This window comes from Eubalaena glacialis, chromosome 1, assembly GCF_028564815.1.
Source record: "Eubalaena glacialis isolate mEubGla1 chromosome 1, mEubGla1.1.hap2.+ XY, whole genome shotgun sequence".
NCBI classification, from domain to species: domain Eukaryota; kingdom Metazoa; phylum Chordata; class Mammalia; order Artiodactyla; family Balaenidae; genus Eubalaena; species Eubalaena glacialis.
In genome coordinates this window covers 234,384,108-234,398,152 of record NC_083716.1, presented here as the reverse complement: position 1 = coordinate 234,398,152, position 14,045 = coordinate 234,384,108, and the positions used below count along the sequence as shown (strand labels likewise).

Sequence of the window (14,045 nt, the reverse complement as noted above, 5' to 3'; positions counted from 1 at the left end):
AGCCGGCCGGGTCTCCCAGGCAACCCTGACCCCAGCACTGGCCTCCCTCCAGCCCACTACGACGCAGAGGCTAAATCAGAACAACAGCAAGGCTCCCTGTGTGTCCCTTGTCATCCATGGCCACACTCACTGAATCCACTTGGCTGCAATAGCAAACGGATTCTTTTGTAAACACTGTGCCAGTTATTAGCTGCATGGTATAATGGAAAGTCCGTAAGGCGGGCAATCATCATGGGATCAAATCCCAGCCCTGCCACTTCCTAGCAGCAACCTGGGGAACGTTCCAGAACCTCTCTGAGCTCCTGAGTCCTCCTCAGTAAAATGGGATGACGTCGACCTGCACGCCTGCTGTGAAGATGAAGCGTGATCGCGTGTACAAGGGCTATGCAGACAAGTGTCAGTCCATCCATCTCTTCCCCATCTTCCTCCCCTTCACACCAGACCCCTCCAGCTGGGATGGTGGGTGGAAAAAATCTCCCCTCCAAAACCTGAGATACCAGGTGCAAACTGCTGTTAATGTAATTTGGGGCAGAAAACGTCTACACTGGCTGAACCCACTTCATACTAGTTTCTCTGCTGCCATTACTACTAGTAATAGTTCTAACAGTAACAGCTACCATAAAGGGCTGGCCCCACTCACATATTATCTCATTGAACCCTCACAGCAACCCTTCCTTTACGCCCTATTATGCCCATTTTACAGATAAGGAAACTAAGGCTCAGAGAGCTCATGTAACCTGGCCCATCCCTACACCTAGTCAGAGATACACTGGGTCCAGAGACCCAGCTGATGGAAAGGCCCATTTCTGGGCATGATGTTTGGTGACTGCATGTTGTTTACCTGGACCCCGGGCTGAGCGATGAAATGCTGGTCCGTGGCCTCCACCGCCAGCTCCAGACAGCTGCTTCCACCCCAGGCTTCACAGGAATAGACCAGGAGCTGTTCCGCCAAGTCTTCGTCGCTGCTGTAACACTCTGTGAACAGCTCTAAGTGACATTGTCCCCAGAGAGAGGGAAACGGGAGGCAGGGCTGGCCAATACACAGAACTTTCCCGCCCCCGGGCCCACCAGCCAAGCCCTGACTTCCACGAAAGCCTGGCTGTGAGCATCCTGGACTATAAAAGGCAAAGAGAACACCAGTACAATATAATTCTCTACTGAACAAAGGGACCTTCTTTGGGCACCACGCACACAGCACAGCGCCTCCTGGCAGGAGGTGTCCAGAAATGCCCACTGAATTGAGCTGCAGTGAACATGGGGAATGCCCTCTTTGGTGGGGTTCAGCCACAGGGGAGGGGATCCAGACCCTGAGCCCTCCTCCATCTCATTTACCTTCTGTGCTTTCTTGGTGAGGTTCTTTGCAGTTAAGGCACAGTGCAAAAAAAAAAGCCAAAATGACATAATAAAAAACATTGGCCCAGGGCTTCCCTGGTGGTGCAGCGGTTAAGAATCCGCCTGCCAATGCAGGGGACACGGATTCGAGCCCTGGTCCAGGAAGATCCCACATGCCACGGAGCAACTAAGCCCGTGTGCCACAATTACTGAGCCTGCGAGCCTAGAGCCCGGGAGCCACAACTACTGAGCCCATGTGCCACAGCTACTGAAGCCCGCGTGCCTAGAGCCCGTGCTCCACAACGAGAGAAGCCACCACAATGAGAAGCCTGCGCACCGCAACGAAGAGTAACCCCCGCTCGCCGCAACCAGAGAAAAGCCCACGCGTAGCAACGAAGTCCCAACGCAGCCAAAAATAAAATAAATAAAAATTAAAAAAAAAAAAACTTAAAAAAAAACAAACAACACTGGCCTATTGCATTGAGGGTGTGCTTATATTTTGAGACCTTATGACAAACAGATTGGTGTGTAGCTCCTCAGAGAAAATCTTTTAAAAGTCGAAATGCTCGGAGCCATTGCCTAGCTGAAGTCAATCCAAAAACAACGTAATACCTTGAAATTTTTCATATAGTAGAAGAAATAATCAGACACCTTTTTCCGAACACAGAGAGGCTAAATGCATGAACATTTCTTCATTAGATCAGACAACAGACAAACATGCCTGCATTTTGCAATGTGCCACCTTGCAAACTTAAAACTCCCCAGCGGAAAGAAGAAAACTGAGCCGGCCTAAAATTCTCTGTTGCTGCGAGGCAACTGGTCCGGGCCCGCTGAGCAGGGGCAACGGCAAGCTGTGTTCAAGGGCAGGTGAACCCCGAACAGAGGACAGATGTTTCAGGAGCGTCACACTCAGCGGGGCCTCTGCCCTCTTCCGCTCCAGGCGATGAGAAACATCGCCCTGCGGGGGAGCTGGGCAGCTCCCCTGTTGGCTTGTGTTATAGAAGCTCTGAGTCTCCTAAGTTTGGGGACATGTGGGACCACCAACACCAGCCCTTATTCACGTGACCCCGTGGGGAATCGAGGCACGGGGACCAAACCAAGATGTTGCTCTGGCTGCTGCCTTTGCCATTAGTAATAAACCATCTGTGTCCCTAACCCAGGGGTCTGGGGTCTTCTGTCAGTATATGTATAGGAAGCTGGCAGGCTAACCCGTTAGCTTGCACGTCAGGTAAAACCTCACACGTGTCAAGGTTTCTGAATAGCATCCCCAAAACAAAACACCCCAAGGCTTCCCTATGGTGCTGAGTTACTTAGACCTGGCCTGGGTGTGGCCCTGGGCAGCTGTGGGATGAGAGAGTCTATATTTTACCACCTTCATTCTTGGAAAAGTCAGTAAATGCCACCTGGCGTGGCTGTGCCGGCCACGGCTCCCATTCCCAGAGGCTTACCCACTGCTCGGGTCTCGTACTCATTTGCCAACTCCTCAGATTCCCCTGCAGCATTGATGTCATTCTTCACCTTGGCCAGAGTCTTCAGAAGCTTGCTGGCTCCCAGGGCTGCCAGAGTACAGCCCCTGGTCTTCCAGAGGGGTGAGAATGTCACAGTTAATTCGTAATCCCTTGCAGTCGAGTCAACATCAAAGTCAGACAAGCACAGATTGATGGCAAAAGCAGGAAATGGTAAAAATCTGAATTGTTCATAATGATTCCCAGTAAAATTTGCAATGTGCACCAAGAGTGTTGAACCTGAATATACTCACAGTCTTGAACATGGAATTAACATACAAAAAGAAAATATAAGATAAATGCATCACTAATTATTAGAAAAATGCAAATCAAAACTACAATGAGGTATCACCTCACACCAGTCAGAATGGCCATCACCAAAAAATCTACAAATCATAAACGCTGGAGAGGGTGTGGAGAAAAGGGAACCATTTTGCACTGTTGGTGGGAATGTAAATTGATACAGCCACTATGGAGAACAGTACGGAGGTTCCTTAACAAACTAAAAATAGAACTGCCATATGACACAGAAATCTCACTACTGGGCATAGACCCTGAGAAAACCATAATTCAAAAGGACACATATACCCCAATGTTCATTGCAGCACTATTTACAATAGCCAGGACATGGAAACAACCTAAATGTCCAATGATAGATGAATGGATAAAGAAGATGTGGTACATATATACAATGGACTATTACTCAGCTATAAAAAGGAGCAAAACAGGGTCACTTGTAGAGATGTGGATGGACCTATAGAGTCGGTCATACAGAGTGATGTAAGCCAGAAAGAAAAAAACAAATATTGTATATGCATATATGTGGAATCTAGAAAAAATGGTACAGATGAACCTATTTGTAGGGCAGGAATAGGGACACAGACGTAGAGAACAGACATGTGGACACAGGGGTGGGAAGGGAGGGTGGGACAAATTGGGAGATTAGGTTTGACATAAATACACTACCATGTGTAAAATAGATAGCTAGTGGGAACCTGCTGTATAGCACAAGGAGCTCAGCTCAGTGCTCTGTGATGACCTAGATGGCGGGGTGGGGGGGGGGAAGGGGGGAGGGAGGTCTAAGAGGGAGGGGATATAGGTATGCATATAGCTGATTCACTTCATTGTACAGCAGAAACTAACACAACATTGTAAAGCAATTATACTCCAATAAAAAAAAAGATAAATGCAGGAGAAGCTGATAGTTAGACGTGGCAATGGGAAGCCTGATGACCCACCATCATGCTGTAACAGCTCAGAGGGGGAAATTGGTCAAGGACACGAAGACTGACAATTGTAGCTAGTGAGAGTGTGTGTGTGAATCAATATTCAATACCTAATCTTAGGCTCTAAAAACAGAGAATGCAGCTTCTTTTCAACTGTTCATAAATCATTTATAAAAATCATTATGTGTGGAATCACAAAGAAATATCTCAATCATTTCCCAATGCAGGCTTTGTACAGGCCCTACTTCCTGCCTATAATGCAAGAAAGTTAGAAATTAATTTTAAATTAAACTTTAAAATCTCCTCCACTTGGAAGACAATCACACATCCACACAAACCTAAGAAGCAGGTGCCTCCTGGATTACCCACCTAGCCCAGAACTCTCCAGGGACCTCCCCTCCCAAACACACCCCTGTTCACATGGAAACAGGCACAACCATATCCACCGACATCAAATATTCCATTTTACTGAGGACGTTTTAGATTAGGTATGTGAGGTTTGAAAGGGTCAAAACAACCACAACCAAGCATACATCTGCCGCAGACTTGGACATTTACCTGCTCCCAAATGACTTTGGAAAGTTCCTTCTTGTTCTGAAGAATGGCCCAGATGAAGAGTGCCTGCAGGGGGTGCCGAGTAACAGGAGACACGTCCTGGGAGGGATTAGAGCAGGGGGTCAGCACATGCAGATGGAGAATCACTTTGGCAGACACACTAGTATAAGAATGAAAACAGGGTCAGGATGCCCTAGGAGAGTGCCCCATGTTTGGAGGGCTCTGTAACTTGGTGTCTGAATCCATTTTCACAGAACAGTGATGTGAGTTTCAACAGAATCTTTGATCTATCATAAAAGACAACGTACAAGTAGATGGAAAGGTATAAAGGGTGAAAAAATGGGCTGACAGCAATTTAAAAACTGAATGACTTCTGACAGGCTGAAGAGAAAGCAGTTCCTTCTCATCATAGAAATCTCTTTCTCATGTAGAAAAATCGTTCTAACTAAATTCTAACTTTGCAATAGTTGAAGTTCAATTATCACAACGTAAAACTAAAGTTATTTCTTTGGAGTGTTATTCAAAGTTACAATTCCTAATACATCAACTAAGAATCCCAGCTCCTATTCAGCCTCCCATATCCTCCAAGGGAAACTTTTCAGATAGAAAACAACTCTATGTATATATTCCTTTTAATCTTCCCTACAGGTTTTATCAAAATCCAAAATGTTTCTGGCACAGTTATGGATACTGTGGAGAGTTTTAACATAAATAGCATCAAACAGCTTTTTAAACATTTCCAATTCCTTCAAACACCTAGCTCATTTAGATTTTTGCAACACACATATAATAAAATTCTAAAACTATAAAAAATAATGATCTAGTTTGAGTTTTCCCAGAAGAAATCAAGCATTTGAGACAAGTAGTTTATTTTGGACATGATTCCAGGAAAACCACTAGGAAATTGAGGAAATGAGATTGGAAAAGAAAGGACCAACAAGTTGTCATGGTAAATAACCAGAGATTAATCCCACTGGCAACCCTTGAAGCCAGTGTAGGACACAGGTCTCAGAATTATCTCCTCTGAGCAGGGGGGTTGCTGAGGTATTTATACACCAACTTCTGGCAGTCACTGGGCTCTGACCAGAGCAGACCTTCAGCAAAGAGTTGCAGGTGCTAGAAACTGGGCCTGCTTGTCCTTAAAATAGGAAATCTTGAGAGAATATAAGTGGTACATCCACAACACCTTCTCAAATGGAAACCTGGATTATCTCTTTACAAAGATTCACTGCCCCTTTTATTCACAAAAGGAAACTCGGCAGTTCTCCAGTTCTTTGCATAGGTAGCAGAGAACTATTTTAGGCAGATCATGTCCAAAAGGCTAAGACATGATCAGGCAGCCAGTCATTTGTCCCCGTTCCCTGCTAGATGCCTTCAGAAAGTGTGTCACACCAAGCTTTGCAATTAGGAAATACTGCAATAACTAGTTGTAAAGATAGCACAAAGAATAAAGCAAGAAAATGCACCACTTGTTAACCTCGCTAGGACTTGCTAGCTTAAATAAAGGCAGTAGGAAAAAATAACAACCCCACATGTTAACTACATGACAGCAATGAGGTAGGGAGTAGGAAAGATGGAAGTAGAGAGATTTTTTGAGGGAAGACTCAAGAGAGCAAAGAATTCAAGCAGACAACTGTGACAGTACACACATGGAGCTCTATGTCTATCTCATCCCTGCTATTCCTGTCTTCCTTCCGGAAGCCTCTTCGGAAGTTAGCAACCAGTTTCCAGACGAACGTGAGGAGGGTGTCATTATAGGAATTCTTGGCAATCTGCAGGTTCCGATACACCAGGGTGCTGAAGTGATTGGAGAAGAGCTCGGTGAGGACGTCATTGGTGAGGAACTTCTGCAGGTTCAAGCCATTCTCCAGAAAGAGGCGGACAAATTTGGGTCTGTCCTTTATGAGAGCCATAAACATGACTTCCTGAAGGTCAGCAGACTGAGGAGAAAGAGCAGAGAGAGAATGCACAGCCTAAATCCAATCAAGAAAACAAGGCACCTTCTTTCTCAGCCACATCGAATTTTCAACCATGAGGTAAATAAAACTTATCTTTTCAGTTGTAACACAATATTAGATTACAGCTCAAACATCGAGATGGGGGAAGCAGCGAGGTGGAATCTTTGAAATCAGCCAGATGTGAGCTTGGATGGGAATTGGTCTCTTGCTATTGTAAAGTGGAGATAATGACACCCACATAAGGATGATGTTGAGGGACTTCCCTGGTGGTCCAGTGGTTAAGACTTTGCCTTCCAATACAGGGGGTGTGTGTTTGATCCCTGGTTGTGGAGATATGATCCCACATGCCTCACAGCCAAAAGACCAAAACATAAAACAGAAGCAATATTGTAACAAATTTAATAAAGACTTTAAAAATGGTCCATGTCAAATAAAAATCTAAAAAAAAAAATTACATTAAAAAAAGGGATGATGTTGATCAAGAATTGATCCCAGTGTCTGGCATAAAGGAAGCACTCGCTCCATTAGGGGGCAGGGGGCTCATGGTACAGCTCGCACCATTTCTCTGAGGTCTACACTGGACACCAATTGTGAGCCAACCACCAGCCAACTCTTCCTTCTGTGCCATGGGGTCGCCCCACTGCCCTTCCCATGCCATGAGGCAAATGCCTGGTCATGTTACATAACCATGAGTCACTGGAACACTTGACAATGATACCTGGTTATTATTTATCTTTACCTCTACTGTCTGGGCTCCTGATAATCCTTACCCCATAGAAGCTTATTGAGAATCTTAATAAAGATAATTAATGTGTACTTCAGACACAAACCCGTGGTCCACGGGCCACACCAGCTCTCAGATATGTTCTGATTGTCCTCCATACTATTTCTTACAATTTGATTCTGTTGCCAACATTAAAAATTAGACAGTTCATAAAAATCCACATTGCCAGCATTAAAATCCAGATTCACAAGTAAATACCAGAAGCTCTGACAACACAGAGAACCGTCAGTTGGAGCCAATTGGGGCAGCTCCAGGAGCCTGGGCACTGTAGCCCTGAGCCCCCGACTAGCCTCGCTACTGCTCACCCAGCCCACTGTCCTCACTTTACTTGTCTGAGCCCTGGTTCAGGGGAATATCCCCTGCCAAGGGCAGCATTAGCGGTTTCTGTTTCTGTCTGATGTTGGTCTCTCCGGGATCACACATTGCCTGCAGAGGCAACTGCCAAGGGTCCCTTGAGTCCCCACACTGTGGCTCCAGGTGGGATAGGGACAAAAAGAGGTGGCTGCCCTGATAATCTGCACTGCTAACAAGTTCCCAGGTTATTCTCATGCTGCCCCGGGTCCAGGGACCACCCTTTGAGAACCACTGGCATACGGGGAAGAGAACAGCTTTGCAGTCAGACACACGTTTGTTTCCAAACCTTGGTTCTACCATTATCTTATGTGCGACCTCGAACAAGACTGTGTCTCAACCTCAGTTTGCTCGTCTGTAAAATAGGTGCTTGTGGGGATGAAATGAGATAACACAGGTCAAGATGCCTTTGGAGATTCTAGTTTGGAGCAGGCCCTCAAAAAACCATCAGAATGGCCCTCCTGTGGTACCCATGGAGCCCTGGCTTATTAACCAGCAAAATGAGGTAATCCCTGTGATGGCTGGCATGACGGCCAAGTGAACTAGCACAGTGAAGCTGCTTTGTGCACTACAAAAGGTTATGCAAAGATTTTTAGTTATTTTTAAACAAAGACTTATATACAGCTTAATATGTGCCAGTGTTCTAAGCACTTTAGAAATATTATCTGATTTAATCATTATAACAATCCAATGAGGTAGCTACCGCTATTATTACCATCTCTGTTTTCAGATGAGCAGTGGTGTGCTGGTAAATACTTTACAACCAACACTCTGGAAGAAAATAATAAGCCCTGATTTGTAGTATTTGACCATTGCTACAGTGTAAATGCTCCCAACATGGCCAGTCTTCGGCTACCATGCGACATCATTGAATGCACAATTGGGACCCAACACAGATTAGCAAGTACGGTGTTTCCAGAATGCAGATACAATAGACATAACCTCCAGAGTATAGATCAGAGTAAATGTAGTAAAATAGTTAGAAAGGGACGAGTTTGATTATTTATTGCCTTTGTTTTTAATAAAATGTATTTAGTTCTAAGAGTATAGTATTTGATTTTTAATGACTGTATTTAACAACCTACTCAAAAATCCCTAAAAATTTTAGCAGTCAGCTCTTGCTAAAACCAGTATGAACTGACCCCAATTCACCACTGTACAAGGAAACTGAGGAAGGTTAAGTAACTTGCAGAGGTTAAGTCATGCAGATGGGCTGGCTCCAGAATCCATACTCTCAACCATTATGTCCTTCACTCAATTATCTTTAGCTGAGTTAATAAAATTAAATGTACTATTCAATGCATGCCTGAGTTTATGTTTATTTGTACCATCTGATGTCACTTAAATAGAACATTTCACACACAGGGGTTCATTTCTGAATCAATTACCTAGATTTACATACAGTTCTGTTTTCCCTCAACTAACTAAAGGCTTGCCATGTGAGATAGGGTTCATTATACTGCAAAAACCAAAGATAATGTTTGCTAAAGGAATGAATAATTTAAAAACCCATAAGCCATGACTTTATTTGGATTCTATTATTAAAATTGATCACATGTAAGGATAAATGAAGTCTTCATCTTTGATTATGCAACGATAGGCCTAAAAGTGTTTTCACTGCCCACCAGTGACTGAAGAGCTTAAAGCAAAGAAGCCTCCACCTTGCAGATCCAAGCGTGATGGTTTATAGTTGTTCCTACAAAACAGAGCTCCTAAGGCTGATCTCACTTTAGTTGTACCCAAGAGGATGCTGCTGGAAAATGCAGTCTTACAACTCTCATCAAAGTGAGAAAAGTCATTCTACTGGAAAAAAGTACAGATTTTCTGGACATACAACTTCCATATTGGAGGTACTCGTTTGCCTGGGGGAGTCCTGATTTTCTAACTCTAAGATATTCATTGTATGTCTTTAATCAACTTGTTCTATTTTTCTCTTATGCGTCTCACTTCTAACAATTCTCTTACGAGAACTTGTTTAAGAAGGTGGGGCAGGGCACAAAATGAGTACCGCTGTCTGGATTTTTAGTTGAGTTACTTCTGATAAACCCCTTTCAATCATCCTGCACTTAGTTTCCCCACATTTCTGTCCATCAACTCCCAGGAGGAAATCTGCACCTCAACACCTCGATGGAGAATCGCCTCTCACATCATGGCGGGAGAGCTATAAACTTTGGATGGTAATGGTGGATTGATGTTACCTTACATTAGTGTATTTATTTTTATTCTCTCTTTGCAAGCAACCTACTAAGTCAATGTTATTATCCCCTACTACAGATGAGCAAAGTGAGTCTTGGCAACACTGATGTACCAGGACAGAACAATCCTTTACAATATTCAAGAGCAAAGACCCTGTCAGAAATGGACCAGATCTGCCACTGGAATAACCCGGGAGGGCTTCCTATGTACCTCCCACCGGCGGTCATTGGTGAAAATCTCATCACTGGCTAGGTCCAGCTGGTTCCACTCCAGCAGAAGCTTCAGCTGCCCATTCCAGTTGTCCTTATCTTGTTCATTGGTGCTAAAGGCTGTAAGAGGACAGGGAAAAAAATCAACTCACCAAACGCCCAGAAACAAGAGAGTCAGAACCATTCCATATGGCCAATTATCAGAGCCATTTATCAAAGGAGATTCTAAGCAAGTTCTCTTAGAATCAGACACTCAGAGCTGTCATTTCACTGACAGTTTATTTTCACTCAATCTTATCCATATTCTATATATCCCAAAGTATGTAATGTGGATCAATTTAGGTGGTAATATCTTTCCATTTCATATCCTAACAGTGTAACTATGGTATATTGACATTTTTCCATAGATTCAGATTCCATAAATGTCACATTTGCAGGACCACATCTGACTTTTACTATATCTAAATCTATGACATAATGAGCTCTATTATAACAATATTCCACTTGTCTTTTTCAGAGCTAATAATTTCTGTACCTATGTATCTCTACAGATATAGTCCCATTTTAATAAATATCCTTACAACCAAATTTCTGACAAGCACAGTAAGAATGATTCTAATAAATAGCTAATGTTTAAAGTGCACTTCTCTTGTGCCTTGCCCTGCTCTGCATGCCTTAAATATATTAATCAGATGGCTCAACTCTACGTGGTCTTTGCCAGGGGCCTATTTACTTCAGGTAATTCCACCTTGATGGGATTCTCAGACAGCAAAGTTCACACATGAGGATTTTAAAACCGAGGTTCATTCATAAGCATAGGAGATGTGTTAACCCCTGAAACTGGATGCAAAATGATCTATGTGTGTGTGCACGTGTGTACACAGATGTGGAATCCTAGGACAAAGGTCCATAGCTTTTATCATATTCTCAAAGTGTCTGAGACTCAGATAAAGATTCTAAACCACTGTTAGAGAGAGCTCTTTGGAAAGCACTGTGATCATAGTTAACTGATATTTTGATGACATAAAAATTCTTGTTCTGTTAAATAAATACAACCAAGGAGATTTAACTCAGCAGGTCAATAGTAGTTATTCCAACTTCTAATATACGATAATCAAAATTAAGTGCAAGATTATATTTCTGTAAAGCTGTTTTAAAAAATAAATGGAAGCCATTAAAAGCCACAGAAGGCAACACAAAGCTGAAACTTCTACAGGAGCTAATTTTACTCACCTTTGTACAATGCATAGGAGATAGCACTGCTCACAATTTCATCCCCAGCTTCTTCTATTTTAATAATGGTTAATAGGTGAGAACTTTCGAGAATTTCTTTGAGCTGGCAAGATTTAAAGAGCAGAGTTGTCAGCCAACTGATTTCAGGCACAAGGAGCATAAACTCTCTTTTGGTGAGGAATATTTTATTCCATTTTTTTAAAGACCACCTATAGGAATGTTCCAAATCTCCTTCCCTCTTCTACAGCGCCTGTACCCACAGCATCTAATTTCTCAATTGGAATAGTGAGTCCTTGACCACAATGAGAATAAAGTACTGGCTCTACAAGTGCACATATATCAACAAGTCCCTATGAAAAAGCTGAGAAAGGAACCCTCCTACACTGTTGGTGGGAATGTAAATTGGTACAGCCACCATGGAGAACGGCATGGAAGTTTCTTAAAAAACTAAAAATAGAGCTACCATATGATCCAGGCATCCCACTGCTGGGCATATATCCAGAGAAAACCATACTTCAAAAAGATACATGCACCCCAATGTTAATTGCAGCACTATTTACAATAGCCAGGACATGGAAGCAACCTAAATGTCCATTGATGGAAGAATGGATAAAGATGTGGTATATATATATGATGGAATATTACTCAGCCATAAAAAAGGAACAAAATAATGCCATTTGCAGTGACATGGATGGACCTAGAGATTGTCATACTGAGTGAAGTCAGACAGAGAAAGACAAATATCATATGATATCGCTTATATGTGGAATCTAAAAAATAATGGTACAAATGAACCTATTTACAAAACAGAAATAGAGTCATAGATGTAGAAAACAAAATTAGGGTTACCAAGGGGGAAAGGGGGGGCAGGAAAGATAAATTGGGATTGGCATATACACACTACTATACATAAAAATAGATAACTAATAAGAACCTACTGTATAGCACAGGGAACTCTACTCAGTACTCTATAATGATCTATATGGGAATAGAATCTAAAAAAGAGTGGATTTATGTATATATATAACTGATTCACTTTGCTGTATAGCAGAAACCAACACAACATTGTAAATCAACTATACTCCAATAAAAATTAATTTTTTAAAAAAAAGCTGAGAGACTCATTGACTAGGGATGAGTGTGTGTGTGTGTGTGTGTGTGTGTGTGTAACACATGGCAGGTGCTCAGTTGTTGAATGAGTGAATAAATGCGGAAAAGACAACAGAAGACCACGGAAATCATCCGAGTGTGGACGTAGGGCTTAGATTATAGGAAGGAAATTTCAGTGTGAACAAAAGCCAAGACAACTTGGTGACTGACTAAAGAGATGAGGAATTCACTACATTATCCTTTGTGATTTTTCTGTAAAGTTTAGTTTTAAGACACTTTTTAAGATTCAAGAGTTGGGGAAGAGGCAGAGCCCTTGATTCCAAGGATTCAGGCATTGGCGAGCTTGGTGGGAGCTTGGCAAGGAAGAGCTCCTTCTGGAGGAGGAAACAAGTCTGGCTGTGGTTAGACTGAGTTCAAGATGGTGGTGGGTTTTCCTGGCAACATTTGGAAATGAGGGTCTGAAACTACAGAGAGTTTCAGCTGGGTGGAGAGGGAAGCCTCAGGTCAGGCTGGAAGGGTGAAGATGTGGACTCAAAAGGGCCCTTGCATATATCCAGAAAAGACGAAAACTCTTAATTCAAAAAGATATATGCACCCCAGTGTTCATGGTAGCACTACTTACAGTAGCCAAGACATGAAAGCAACCCAAGTGCCCATCAACAGATGAATGGATAAAGAAGATGTGTGTGTGTGTGTGTGTGTGTGTGTATATATATATATATATATATATATATATATATATGTATATATATATATATATATATGTATATATATGTATATATTTAACTGAATCACTTTGCTGTACACCTGACACTAACACAATTCTGTCACTCAGCTATATTTCAATTTTTAAAAAAAAGAAAAAAGAAAAGCCCTTGGATTTGGACTTTAGGAGGTGACCTCAAGGCTGCAGTTTCCTGGGAAAAATAATGTCGGAGGCCCTAGCTCAAAGGACATCTGAGGGTGACGAGGAAATAAATGAAAACGGCAGGAAAACACAAGTCATGGTGGGTTTGATGGAGAGAGGAGGAGGGGCTGACAGCAGGAGGGGAAGGGCCCTCTCATTACGCTGGCAGCCTTTGTTCAGGCAGAGGAAAGGGGTCCAGCCAGAAATGACAGGAAGGGAGGGGTCTAGGTCCCAAGATTCTGGGGCACAGGTGGGGGTAAGCAGCACGGATGGGGTGAGACATCTTTTCCTTCAAAATGAAAAGGAAGAAGGAGAAGGTGAATATGGATACAGAGCAAACTGATGGGACCCAGAGATGCTGCAGGGGCGCCTACTTCATCCCCCCTCCCCACCCACGTACTCTCACCTCCTCGGATCCTAACCCTCCACTGCAGCCGGTGTGACCTTAACTAAATACACTTGGATCACACCTCACCCTGCCTCAAACCCTTCAGTGACTTCCCACTACACCTGAACAAGAACAAAACCCTCAAAAGTCCTCCAGTTTCCACCCACAGTATCCACCCTCATTGCCATCTTTCAACTCCTCGGTAGCCATGCTTACCTCACATCTCAGGAACTTTGCACCAAACAACCCCAGCCTTCACCCTTGAACCCCACCCATCATTCAGACATGGCT

At 43.1% G+C, this 14,045-nt stretch overlaps 1 protein-coding gene across 1 annotated transcript in view; it reads right to left on the bottom strand.

Moving 5' to 3' along the window:
• TRPM8 (transient receptor potential cation channel subfamily M member 8) overlaps window positions 1-14,045 on the bottom strand; it is a 79,510-nt gene that overhangs the window by 39,155 nt on the left and 26,310 nt on the right. The window contains exons 9-14 of the mRNA XM_061206073.1: window positions 11,350-11,452; window positions 10,118-10,236; window positions 6,268-6,558; window positions 4,622-4,717; window positions 2,781-2,910; window positions 842-987 (exon numbers count right to left, since the gene is read on the bottom strand). Of these exons, the coding sequence (XP_061062056.1) occupies window positions 842-987; window positions 2,781-2,910; window positions 4,622-4,717; window positions 6,268-6,558; window positions 10,118-10,236; window positions 11,350-11,452 (885 nt within the window). The remainder of the gene's footprint in view (window positions 1-841; window positions 988-2,780; window positions 2,911-4,621; window positions 4,718-6,267; window positions 6,559-10,117; window positions 10,237-11,349; window positions 11,453-14,045) is intronic.